Genomic DNA, 14,538 nt, shown 5'->3' with positions numbered 1-14,538 from the left:
GCCCCCTCACTTTTCAGAATTAACAATTCATAATCAATTGAGAAATAATTTTTATAGGATGGATTGATATATTTTACGAAATCAAAAACTAAAAATTCCCAAATATATATATATATATATATATATATATATATATATATATATATAGACTTTTCTCATCTTATCTCATATGAATGGAACTTTGAAATCGATGGGGAAAGTCTACGGTGGTCATTCGTCCCTATTTTTGATGCCATATTCCCAATTTTTAGAAGTTTTTAAATCAGTAATTTAAAATTTATTAATAATCCCAATTTTACAAACAAAACAAAAAAATTAGCCTCCGGGCCACGCCCCCCAACTTTCACATTCTTTTGACCCCACTTTTTTGGGGCATCAGCCACCCTCTGTTTCGGTTTGCTTTGAAATTAGATACAAACACTCGCATAAGTAAATATTCCAAAATGATTTCCAAATAATTTTTACCTGGCCCCGCTCCGTCATAGTAAAGGTTCGCTATATGAATGGTTTTGGCATCTAAGAGTACGACATCACTCGATTTCACGCCGTGAGCAAGACTCGGCAGAGGACCTAAACTCTTCTCAGCAGGCAGGTCATCGGTCGGAATGACCACGCTTCCGAAATTTACCTGCAAGTGAAGAATACGAAAGTTATTTCAATGTGAAACATGAGAAAATACACAAAATCACAACATTTTATTTTGCTATCCTTTTTCTAGTTTAGTCTAATGCAAGTATTTTGAATTATCATATTATCAAATAGGATGCATAACAGCTCGCTCAAGAACTGCGGCATTAAATTTTAACAGCCATCAATCAAATTACAGCACGTTTGGTACTGATGTAGAGTGAATGTGATCTTACTTAAATTTCGGCAGTGTACTTGCATATGTCAAAACATAGATTGTTCTGTTATTTTGAAATCTTCAAACAGACAGCACCTGTATCTGCTTCCAACAAGTTTTACCCGGTTTCTACAATCGCAGATTATAGGTGTGCTATCAAATTAAATGCAATATGACCCGGTTCATTACCGGTAGAAGAGATTTTAATAGCAGCCGTTCACATTACAACCTGTACTTGACCAATACCTCCTTTGAGCTATCCCGCTTTTCACCTATTAGTAAGTTAAAAATTACTACTACCACTCAAAAAGTAGGTTCTTACCTGCTATGATCCGCACGTTTCCCCCCTTTTTTTGGGAAGTTTTCTTATAGCGTTTTTTAAGTTTCTGAAATAAGCCAGCTTTCAATGTGCAATGGGTAAAGTTTAAGGTTCACATCCTGGAGAAAGACACGACACAAATAAGAAAAGAACTAAAACATTTGCCATTGAACGCAATACTTATGGCTCTCTCCTACGGTGAAAAGAATGATTCTATAAAAGTTTTCCAAATTTTCGAACACCTCCCCACTTAAGGCTGCAACTTTACCGAAGTAGTGATTTTGTTATGTCCTAAAGTATCGTTACGTCCTCGTGCAATGCCTGTGTCATTAATTACGCAGACCTGCGTCCAGAATTAGGCACGGTTCACCCGAATTATTGGAAAAGCTATTTCCGAACCTGTGACGTGATACAGGGGTCCGCAGGGTGATACAGGGTAAACATTATACATCGAAAGTAAGCGATCGTTGGGGGGGGGGGGGGAATACACCTATTTCGTTGAATAAAGATGTGAATGACATTTAATATACAAGATGATCGAAATGTCTACCCTACTGTAGCATTATACAGCAGCTTCTGAAACTCTGCAGAACTGTGTCAGAACGAACAAGTGGATCAATCTCACTTCTGATGGCCGATATTTCATGCCCTGCAGTGAATTAGGAGGATTTCTATCGATTCTGTCTTTAATATAACCTATTAAGAAGAGGTTGCACTGATTTGGGTCTGAACTGTAGGGGAGAGGGACTCTAACCTGTGACCGGTGAATTTATTTGCATTACATGCAAACAAACGTTGACCAAACGTTTGTGTGAAGATGGCAACTGTTCTATAGGGACAAGCACCATCCTATATGAACCAGCACCAGCGTGCCATGCTGAGACAGCCCGCTTCAGGAATTAAGTCACTCTCTGGCAACTCTTAATACTTCACTCTTGTGACCATACCGTCTATAAATATCGGACCAATTATCCGTTTCGACTATATGTCACTTCACATCACACCGTTACATCACACTTTGATGAGGACTTTTCGTTTCCTAATGGCACCAGTTTTGCTTCCGCATGCAAATTCGGAACCGGCTGTATAACACTACAGACAGGGACGATAGACATTTCAAGCATCTTGTAAATTAAATGTCATTCATGTTTTTATTCCATAAAATAGGTTTCATGTTCTTGGATTCTGTCTTTTTTTAACATTGCTCACTAACTTTCTATCATATTTTTTGGAAGACCGGCTATTCAAGACGCTCATTTTCGCCAGGACACTGCATAAGGATTTAGAATTCTGAAACAGAGGAAGTTTAATTGTAAAATTTTAACTACTTACAGAAAGTCGTCTGCACCATACGGAAAATGATTTCATCTGCTTCAACGACTTTCCACTTGGAAGCACTAGAATTATGTTTTTACCGCGGTATGCTGGCAACACATCATACCTAGGGGAAAAAAAGATTAAAACAAGAACTTTGTTTATACTTTCATGTCATTGCGTAGAAGTTATTTGTTGGACTTGATAGTCTGGCACAGATATAAATGATCCTTGACCTTGGCCAAACTCATTTATGTTTCGATTGAAAGAGGAGAAAGTCTTATTAAACCAGAACGCCATTGGCGATGCAAAACAACTTTGATTCCTCCATATTTTAAGAAATGAAATCGTCTAATCCTGGGCTCATAGGAAATCAACTTATCAGAGCCAGACTGCAGATGCTGCATAAAAACAGAAATAAGGGGTCGTCATGTAAAATTTATCTGGGCGAGCATGAAAAAATGTTATTAAGTCCAATTCAAATAAAGTACAGAAGGCGCTGCGGTCTCTGACTAATGTCTGCTGAAAGAGGTAAAACAAAGGTCGACGTCTTTACGTAGGATATGACCTGTCTACAGAGACATCTGCCTTGACCGTGGTAAATCGAAATGTTTTATCTCCTTGGCTAATTTTTTAAAGCACCGAAACATGGCGTATTCAAGCTCTAGAACTGCAAATTCTTCAAAAAAATTGGGAGGGGGGAGAGAAGAAAAGGAAGAAAGGAAAGTGTAGTTCTGCCTTAGCGAGGGCTAAGGCAGAACTACATGCTTGCAACTTTTGCTGTAAAGTACATCGGACCTTTTTTCCTTACAGTGTGAAGCCGGAATTTGCCAAATAATTCAGTAGCGAGCTAGAATATTTTAACTTACCAATACTAATTGGAATAGTACTACAAAGCAATGTGTGGAGAACATCGCATTACTTTATTAGCTTCCTGTCAATCTAGACCAAGACAGACGAAGTGTTTGTGCATGTTGCAAATTGTTCCTTTATATCACATATAGTATATCAAGCGATTTTTTTTTAACTTTGTACCTTTTTGATTCATACGATTTATTTCTTAAGAAACTATAACTTTGTTACTGCTTCAGCTTGAGCTTTTAAAATAAAAAGCAAATATGCAAAAATATCTACGTACGTTCCATTTTCATTCGGAATGATGAATCCATTCGAACTCGGATTTTCTGCTTCATCACCCCAGAAGAATGCATCTGAAGAAGATAAAATTGCTTTAAAACAATCCAAAAGTTAAGCTCTGAAAACAATGATACCAAAGCACATTTATTTATGCACACTTAAAAACAATTATCTCCCGAACAAGTTTTTGCTCTAATGGCGATACCGATAAAATCACTGAAGGAGCTATATGGAACTATCATAGAACTGAACAAAAAGAGCAAAATCATTTTTGTGACATGCTTCCATGCGTTGAATGTGATTTCAGTGGCTTGAATAAAGGTTTCTTAATAACACTGCAGCAAATGCATGTGACTTATTGCAATTTTAGCCTTATTAAGCTGCTTGTAATCTTTGATATAATCTCTGCTTATAATATCTGATATTTTATGTTAATGAAAGATTAGCATTTTTTATTTTTTTTTACATTAATCATAACGATAAACATTCCCAGGTAGCAATAAAATGCTTGAAAGTAAAAGCATTCATAGATTAAAGAGCATAAAATTAGCTTGAAAAAAAAATTTTTTTTTAACTTTTATTCCAGCTGTAGGAGGTGAGGAGATATTTAATTTCAAAGTTCGTGAATTTTGAACCAGAGTCCCAGTTTAAAAAAAAAGTGATTTGTAGGCCTCTTGCAGAGTCCCAAAAATGAAACAAGGAAGGAGAGCGGAGGAGATGAGGGGGGGGGGAGTTTTTCAAAAATTCACCGACTTCGAAAGTAAATATCCCTACACTTCTTACCGAAACATAAATCAAACACATCTTTTTAAAGGTAATTTTATGCTCTTTAACTTATCAATGAATAATTTTACCCGTAAGTAAACAGTTTTTGAGTTATAAAACGAAAAAAAAAACAAAAAAAAAAACGTAGAGTTCTCCCTGATTCCGATCATATTTTGATAGGTAATCTGGCATAAATATCCCTCTAGTCATAATTATGCACAAAAACTATGTTTTGCTTTAAAAAAACAGATGGAGCAGAAATTGCAGTGGAATCGTGTACTATAGGTGAGAGTGTTGTACTTTGGGACTTTTTAAATTTATTAATTTTTAATGTCAACTATTAAAATACAATTTCAAATCTAAAAGTCACATTAAAATACCCCTACACATTTCTCTGCAATATAATTTTTTGAATTCAGACAGTTTGAAAACAAAATATTGCCAGCCATTTAAAGAGTTCCGAACTGCCCCAAGGTACAACATCCTACTGTATCTTGGGCTACAATCCTGTTGTACCATAGGACACTCTTCAGGATTCAGCCATATACTTAAACCAATTTTGCACCAAACAAGAAAAAAATATTTTTTTTCGTGGTACTGAATTAAATCAAAAATAATGATAATGAATTATGAATAATGTATTAATGAACCATTATCTAACATTAAATGTGTTTAAAAGACTACATCAGATTAGAACATTTTTCCATGGTCCTAAATATATCTTAATTATTAAGAACCATGCATGTGTTGTACATTGGGACTAGTCCCAAAGTACAATTGTTTGGCTGTCCAGAGATACAATCATCACGTGGTTTAAGAAAAACCAAAATCGTGGTCAATCTAGATGCTCTAACATTATTTTCTCGCATCCAAAATATTTAAAGTTCTTCTCCTTTATAACAAAATAAAATTCAGTTGATTAGTTTATAAATATAAAGACAGCAAGTTAAATAAAAATGAAGAAATTATTTACTTCGGAGTCATAAAATTTCCTTTCTCTCTCAAAATCACCAATTTAACTCTTTTGATGCTGATTGTTACTATGGCACCATTTAATGGTGAAGGTTACTATTAAAGATTACAAAAAAAAATGGCTGCTTAAAATAGATTCTTAGAAATTGGCAGTGCCCCAAGGTACAACACTCTCCCCTAACTGTTCATAAACATCTATGAACTTCCGTATTAAAATTATCAATATGTGTTAAAAGCGAGGGCTCTGGGGATTGCCTCCCCTTGCAGCACCCCTGTATTATGTCTGAACTAGATGCTGCAATTTTAATCATCTTGAACTCCAACTATCACCAACTTAACCAATATTAATGTAATATTTAAAACTTCCAGCAAAACATTCCCTTCATTTTTTTAACTTCAAAATACGTCAATATTAATGTAGAAAAATTACTCTAAAAATCACAATTGAGCTATCTGTTTACGTATGTGGAAATTTAAAGATTTTTATTACCTGGGCCCTGCCCGTCATACTCGAAATCTTCGATAAATAAAGTGTTTTCGTTGGCAGCGTAGACGGTTCCTTTGACTCCGTGTGCGTTTGTCTTCAGTTGTCCTACAAGTCTGCCGTAGAACTTTGTTTGCGCCGAAACTGGAAAAACAGAATGAGAAATCAACAAAGCAAGTTTAAAACAAGCAAGTAATTAAATAACAAATTAACAAACAAGTAAATAAACAAATTAACAAGAAAGAAAATAAACATCAAATTAAAAAGCAAGTAAATAAACAATGTCGCCTGAACTAATTTTTGGGATGGTGTAAATTCTCATTTGCCGAACGGAAATCCAAATGCTGCCGAATAATGATAATTTTGCCGAATAGAACTCCAAAGTTCACCGAATGTTGAAATTTTTGCCGAATGGAACTCCGAATTTCGCCGAATGTTGATAGTTTTGTAGAATTGAACTCTACATTTTGCCGAATGACGATACTTTTGCCGAATCGTAAGGCGAAATTTGTTGAATAAGGAGATTTTTGGAAGGTCACAGTGACTTCACATAGGGGCGTCTCTGTAAACTACGTGTGTACGAAATCGACAAATCGAAACGTGTTCGGAAAAAAAATTTCATGAGAATTATACTTAATACAAAGTGAAGAGAAAATCAAGAAATTACAGTTGTGCAAAGAAAATCGTACAGCTAAAAACATTTTCGATAAAAACACTGGTGGAGAAAACCTTTTTTTCAACCAGTTTAAAAACTGAAAACATTAGTAAAACAAGAAATCCTAAAAGCATGAAAAAAAAGAGCAATAAAACTTCAGAATTTGAGAAAAGGGAATCAGAATAAAAGTTTAAACATTATCATCGCAGATTCATCAAAATGTGAAAATATAAGAACTAATGGCGAAATTCGAAAAAACTACGGACAATATAAACAAAATTAATAAATAAAGTATTGTATTCTGTTGAACAGTTTAATTATTTTCAGCTTCATAAAAAAGCCATCTTTTCGGAAAAGAAACAGTCTACATATTTCTTCGCAGTAACATTTCATATGCTAAAATTTACAAGGTGTTTTTTTTTTTTCAAACTGTGTAATGTTGTCAATCGTTACACCCATTTAATTAACTCACTGCATTCAATTGTTCTGCCTTTTTAAAAAAACTCTTTAACGAGCTACTCAATTTCCGATTTATCTAGTTCCAAGATTCGAAAACTCGTTGTGCAAAATTAATTAAGTCTATTTTACTTGACATTTAAGAACCAATAACACTACCACTTCAATTGGTTTCACATTCATATATACATAGCCAGCCAATTAGCTACAAGTATATAACTGTTTGGCACATTCTATATCTAGGTAATAAGAAACAGTTTGCTTCGCCTACTGGAAACAAAACGTGTTGTAAATGATTTTAATTAAAAGATCTTTTTTACTCATGTAGAGTCAGTTGGAGTTAATGAAGGTAACAGAATTTCAATGTTTCAACTTTAGATCCTTCCCCTTTTTCTTGGATGAATTGAGATACAGTTGTACCCCGATTTAACTTTCTCAAGGAATTTAGTTAGAAAAACGTAAAATTCAGGAAATACATGGAAAGCAAAAATCAAATTGTAAAAGTAGTAAAGATGACTCTTTTAAAAGAAATATTATCAATATTTTACAACAAGAACATTAATTTTTCAAATCATTTAAGAACATTTTAACATTTCACTATTTGAAAGCTCTTCAATGCAAAATTGAAAGAAGGGACGGGCTGTGCTTCCGGTTCTTCTTGTTCATTTTCATTGGCGAACGAAAAGTTCATAAGATCAGCTACGGATGGAGCAGTAGTACGTATTTCTGTTTTCTGATTAACTTTCAACGGTGTGAATTAGCTATTAGAAAGCGCAAAAGGAAACACATTACGTATTTAGAAGTCTTTTTTTTCCAGGGAAAATGTAAAATGCGGGAAATAAATAAATAACAAACTTTCTATCCGAGTTAAATTAACATCTTTAGCATACGGAAATATTGGGACCTGGTGAAAAAAAAAACGTGAAATGCGGAGAAAACCTAGAATCGGAGGATGTAAAATCGGGTTTTCACTAAGTTTTGCGCGTTGTGTTCAAGATGACAATTTTTGAGGATAACAGGATATGAAAAAAAAAATCGACTTCATGACAATTTGTCAGCGAATGAAATCACATTTCCCCCCTGCCCCCAGCGTGTTTCCTTTTATACCCAGAGACTACCCCCCCCCCCCCCATTTATTAATTGAGGTTGATGTAGGTCTTACATCAACCTCGTTGCGCACAGTGCGAGTATCTACCTACATTATAGATAGAAAATCTTACTACACGCAATCAATTTGTAAACTTAAGAAGTTGTACACGAAGAATACTTAATCTGTGACCTGTAGGTAGCATGCGACCCGCATATTCCCACAGGTGTAATCTAACATTACTTAAAAAGGAAAATCGTACAAAATATTAAATTTTGTGCTCAATGGGGTCGTTTCCAAAATTTTAAAAGTATTTTTTTCTGAAAGAGCATGCTTAAAAACATAGGATCAAACCATTTTTTAAATAATTTATTTAAGATTAATATTGTTAAAAAAATACTTAAGTCGGTGTGCTTTCATTGCTTACGCTTCTGTCGTGTGACATCACAAATGATGAAATGCCATTCAATGTTGCCATTCACAGAGTAAAATATTTAATTCGCATCTTTACTCACGTGTATTGGCAATGATATGGTTGATAGCAAGCGTAGAGCGCAATATTTAATTCGCTTCTTGATTATCATAACGTGGAAACGTGGTAGAAAGATGCGCCAAAGTGCATCATTTGTGACGTCATCAAGACCACGCCTTGTTTTCGAAATCGGACATTTAAAAAAATTAATTAAAAAATGACTGTTGGGAAAATGAAAGTATTTTCTGGGTCCATGTTATTTTTTTTACTCATTCTATCGATTTCGGTGACTAAAATTAGTACTTTTGACTGAAGGAAACGACCCCATTTACATAAAGTACACACACACAAAGTGTGCAACAAATTTCAGTCTTCCAAAAAATAGGAAGGATATTGCAATAACATAGGTGTTTCTATTTGTCGCGAAGTTACGGGGTAAATGGAAACACTGTGAAAAGCTAATGGTACTGCATCTAAGTTGCGTGTCAATGCTTTAAATTTATTATCTTCTACTTAAAAGTGCATTTTAGTAATGAAATATTTTCCACGTATACAATCATTTAAAGTCGCTTAGATCGAAAATTTCCCCATTTTCAAGTGCTCCACTCATACTTTAATAGTGTTAACAGGTGCCTTCGGCGGCCCCCTGGAACCCCAGACCTCCCTAGAATTCTATTTTTTCTAAGGGATTTAATTCTTATAGGCAATTTGCTTGTATAAATAAACATAAAGAAACACATATTTTGTTTCTTGCTTTTGTTTATTATTCATAGAGTATATTTTAGAAAACCAAGTAAAAAACATTATCTTCCTCAACTTTCATTATCTTACTAAGATGTTTGTATTGTGATAAAATAAAAATGCAAAACTAATAATTGTAAATATTAGCAGAATAAAGCTTTGATATATTTTTGGCAAGAGGTTCCCTCGAGAAAACGGTGAACTCAGAGGATTCCCCAAAGCATACAAGGTTGCATACATTGCCCTAAATCACCAATGAAAACAAAATATTGTTCTCCAACCAAATTATTAAAAAATATTATTTTTACCCCCAAAATGTGTTGCAATTAATAAAAGCAGGAAAAAGCGTAGAAATGTTGCTAAAAGAAAACGTAACAATAATAAATTCCGATTAAGAACGCGGCGTGCGTGCGTTTATTGGTTTTGAAACGAAAGGTCAAGAGGTCCAGACATTGCTTTATTCTAACGATGCAACTTCTAAGTCACAGGGGCGTGACGGACGTTGGGAAATACATTGAAACCACACAACGAGTCGGGCTGTGTGCTCTCCGCGATTCGTTGTATAAAAGCTGCTTATTAGTGTCTTTGTAACACTGCTATCTATTCATGATGAATACAGTTCATTGAGGAAGCATTTACATTGGCCAAGCTGGAAAACTTTCATAACCCTCGTTTGCGGGGTAATGACCATCCTGATGTGTTCTCGGAGTCTTGTTATTCGGCAACTCGAAGAGAAAAACGGGATTCTCATTGATTTTTAATTTCTTTTATATCTAACATAATATGGAAGAAAATATCTTATTTTTTACTTTCTTCTATATCTAGCATATTGAAGAAAGTGTTGGATTCGTGAAATTTTTCGATTGTCATATGTTGACGGATTTGCAAGCTTTGAGGTGTGCGGGTTCCATTTCGACCATTTTTGGAAAATGTTTGTTAGGTGTGTCTGTATCATTGAGAAGGTCTGTATGTGAGACCGGTTTTTGTAGCCGCTCAGGAACAAGACCTACTGCATGAAATCGGACGAAATTTGGTACATACATAGTATGTACCACCTAACCACCATTTGACTTGGTACTCATTACATAAATGGGCGAATTCCTCAAAGTTTGGTAAAGCAATCGGACATTTTCTCCGCCATGCTTAATTCGGGAAGTAACCGACAGAATCAAACAATATAGAATCCATATGTTGCCCCTAGAGAGTACAGGTGCTGATTCAATTTTAGTGCCAATAGCTCAAATGGCGTCGAACAATCTAATGTTTTTCTTGTTACTTGTAACTACTATATTTCGAAAACCAATGAACGGAATCAAACAAAAAATTGATTGACAGGTAGACCTTAGGAAATACAAGAGCTGATTGGATTTTGACGAAAAACTCAAAAGGGGGAGTGGCCATCGAACGTTTTTTCTCGTTCATTGCGAGTGCTATATCTGAAGAAGTAATGCTACTGTTTAGATGAAATTTTGAATACATTAACATTTACACAAACATGAATCATACTCTGGTGAATAGATAAAGATGAGTCAACAGGGAGAATATAACCATATGGGCGAACTACATGAAATTGTTTTGCCATAAAAGTACTGAATCAGAGGTCACTCTGAAAGAATTATTCTTTTTGAAAACTGATAGATTATGATCTAGATTTTAAAAAACTACAGAAGAATCTCGTTTATCCAGACTTAATGCATTCCGGATAAACTAAAATCTGGATAAAACGGGTAATAATGATAAGCAACACAAATTCCTAATATTTCTTAATTTTGACTTTTTTTCTCGCTTAAAAAATAATCCTTAACGACATTCAGCCCTTGTTTCATTTTCACTGCTGACGTCACGAGTGAGCAAATTGCTCGCTAGGGTTACCAGAATAAAGTTTCTGGACAGTGCAAAACTTCGCTAAATGAATATTTTATTTAACTAACAATTCTCGTTCCGCTAATAAACAGATCGCGGTAAAAAATCATCATTAAAAGGCGATATCTTGCCAGAAAAGACAATCATGCGCTCCGATTCAAGATGGCTTTTATCACTTGTGACGTCACAGGATGAAATATTTTGGTTTAAAAATCATATTTTAAAGAAGTTACTAAAAATTAAACGTTGGGAATATAAAAGCATTTTCTGGGTCTATGTTATTTATTTATTTTTATTTATTTATTTATTTATTTATTTTTTGCTTGTTTGACCAATTACGGTGACTTAAAGTAGTACTTTTGACTGAAGGAAACAACCCCATTTCATTTAAGTTGTTATTTAAGTATTGAATATAATTTTTTAGCACTATAAATCTGATCCGGATTAACCGAAGATCTGGATACTAGATGTCCGGATAAGCGAGGTTCTATTGTACTTAGTGTTGTCGTGATGCTACTCATGAAAGAAAATGCTGAGCTTTGATTACAATTGTACTAACAAAGTAACACAAATACAAAAGGAAACGTAAAAGTGCATTCGAGTGAATAGAGGTGACCAAGAAATCAATCAACTGTAAGGGAGGCGACTTTCATGGAAACTTCTTGAAAAACTTTTAGAGGAAACCGAGTTACAGAAGAAAGAAACCATTGCAACCTGCAACTCTGTGTGTCCTCCTCTCTGTTGTAGAAGTCTTTGATTGATTAAACTATGGGGGCTTCCATCTCTGAGAGTGGCGCAGCGAAGGGGGAGGAGGGGTGAAACCACTCCCCAGAGCAATTGGTTTTACCACAAATGCAAATTCTAATACAGCAGTTTATGCATATGAAAGGGCTGTTTTGATCAAAAAATCCCCATCATAAGGTATTTTTGATCAAAAAAGATCCTCCAGAAGGTATCTTTTGATCAAAAAAGACCCTCCAGAAGGTATCTTTTGATCAAAAAAGACCCTCCAGAATGTATTTTTGATCAACAAACCCCATTCAGAAGGTATTTTTGATCAAAAAAGACCCTCCAGAAGGTATTTCTGGCTGCGCTAGTGATCTCTGGTAAATGCTAATCACTTCCGGAAACCCTTTTCGACGGATGTGGAACACCACACATTTTGAACACAAATCATCTTCCAAATATTTCCTCGGAAGAGTCGAACGCTACATATTCATGAGCCGCCTTTACGATCGAGCGCTAACCATTATTCACATTCCGTCACCATTCCTCCAACTGAACTAGGACCACGTATAGTTTGATAAAAACTATTTAAATGTTTACACGAAAAACGTTTGTTAAACAAAAAAAAAAAAAAGGATCACGCAATATCTGCGATGTGAACGACCTCCTTCTACGCTAACAAGGTTCGTGATGCCAGATGCCCAGAACACTGAATTAGTTTTGAAAAATAAATCAAACTAGAAACAGTTTGAAAATTGAGTTCTTGAAACTGAGCGAGTCTTCGACATGGTTCTTAATTGACCTTTCAAAACTCAAGCTCTCCGTCGTGAAACGCCCAGAATCTCAAGCTCAAAAATGGTAGAGTTCGTCATTAAAGTTGTATGTAATATTTTTTTTTAAACTCCACGATGATCGAATTTTTGCTCAGAAAAATTCAAAAAGAATGTAAGCAAATATTTCCGAAATTTCAAAAGTATTTTTTTCTGAAAGAGAATGCTTAAAAACATTGGATCTGACCATTTTTTTAGAATTTGACACATAAGTTTAATATTTTTAAACAATTATTTTAATTGTTGAGCAAATTCCATTTAATTTTTTACGCTTCTGCACATGACATCATAAGTGATGAACTGCCATTCGCTGATGCCATTAGCGCAAGCGAAATATTTAATTCGCATCTTTACTATTACTTACGCATCTTTACGATGCCACAAATAGACACACAGATACACTTTTAAAACTTATTACCCGTTTCTTTTTGGAACGGGGGGTACAAATTGGCTTCTGAAATGATATCTTATAATTTAAATAGGGAATAAAAGCTAATTTAAACGGAATTTAAGAGTCTTTTATTCAAATATTTAAAAATTTTTAGAATAGAAAAGATCCGTTTAAGATCCGCCCAAAAAGTAGCGGATACGGATACAGACCTTTATTTTCCCTCGAATATCCGCGGATACGGATATGGATATCCAGAACATCACTAATGCCTACATAGGATGTTATCTTTAAACGCGTTTTACTCAAAACTTGAAAATGTCCACTTACATCCCTTTGCTTCTCACTGCCTCAATTGATCAAAATTTTAAACATGGGCTAATGACTAATTGTATGATGAATGATGGATGGGGCCCGATCAAGCCAGCGTGATGTCCAGATCCTGGTAAAGTTTGTAACCTCTTCCACAAGAAAATCTGCATATTTTCAAAGTAGCAGTTAACAAAAAGGAGAAGAGAGAAAGAAATTTACCCTAAATTGGAGCCCTTAAAATGTAGTGCCAAAGTCCACGGACCTGTAAGACGGTGTGTTAACCAGGCCATGATGATGGAACATATTTATAGCTTTCTCGTCGCAGCAAAATAGAACTTTTTTGGGACTAAAAACGACAAATGGACGAGAACATACTGAATTACTTTAGCTTTCCTGTGCGTAGGGGAACATGGGGCAAAGTGAAATAGCAGGGTAAAGGGAAATGGTGAAATATTTACTCTGCTTTTAGCTCCATCTATCAGGTATTATTTTAGCTATGTAGTGCCTATGTAGTCTATTCCAGTCAGGAAAAAAATAACGCCGAAGATTAAAGCATTTGGTAATACAGGCAATTTTAAAAACTTAATACTCATCTTTACTAATAATAAAGCTGAAAGTCTCTCTGTCTGGATGTCTGTAGGATATCTGGATCTCTGTGACTCGCATAGCGCTTAGAACGTTCGGCCGATTTTCATGAAATTTGGCACAAAATTAGTTTGTAGCATGGAGGTGTGCACTTCGAAGCGATTTTTCGAAACTTCGGTGTGGTTCTTTTTCTATTCCAATTTTAAGAACAAAATTATCATAAGATGGACGAGTAAATTACGAAATTATCATAACGTGGAACCGTAACATGGGCACAAGCCAATTGGCGAGATACGAAATTATCATAACGTGGAACCGTAACATGGGTACAAGCCAATTGGCGAGAAAATTCACCATACATTATTTGTAAATATACAGGCGAACCAAAGGATCTTTTAATTTTTCTATTACGGGCAAAGCTGTGCGGGTACCACTAGTATTGTAATATTTAGTAGCAAGTCAAAAATTATTTTTGTTGCTATAAAATGATAAAGTTCTTGTTATTATCATTTGAAATATTGAGACCTCCTAATATTCAATGCAGCAAAAATTTAGTTAATACTGAGCTTATTTGTATTTTAAATAAAT

General features: G+C 34.8%; 1 protein-coding gene across 1 annotated transcript in view; it reads right to left on the bottom strand.

Moving 5' to 3' along the window:
• The window catches only part of LOC129223809 (protein Skeletor, isoforms B/C-like), a 95,492-nt gene that overhangs the window by 46,419 nt on the left and 34,535 nt on the right, over positions 1 to 14,538 (bottom strand). Inside the window, exons 2-5 of the mRNA XM_054858165.1 lie at positions 5,842 to 5,979; positions 3,616 to 3,688; positions 2,496 to 2,604; positions 466 to 628 (exon numbers count right to left, since the gene is read on the bottom strand). Of these exons, the coding sequence (XP_054714140.1) occupies positions 466 to 628; positions 2,496 to 2,604; positions 3,616 to 3,688; positions 5,842 to 5,979 (483 nt within the window). The remainder of the gene's footprint in view (positions 1 to 465; positions 629 to 2,495; positions 2,605 to 3,615; positions 3,689 to 5,841; positions 5,980 to 14,538) is intronic.

This window comes from Uloborus diversus, chromosome 6, assembly GCF_026930045.1.
Source record: "Uloborus diversus isolate 005 chromosome 6, Udiv.v.3.1, whole genome shotgun sequence".
In the NCBI taxonomy this organism is placed as follows: domain Eukaryota; kingdom Metazoa; phylum Arthropoda; class Arachnida; order Araneae; family Uloboridae; genus Uloborus; species Uloborus diversus.
This window is presented reverse-complemented; position numbering and strand designations above follow the sequence as displayed.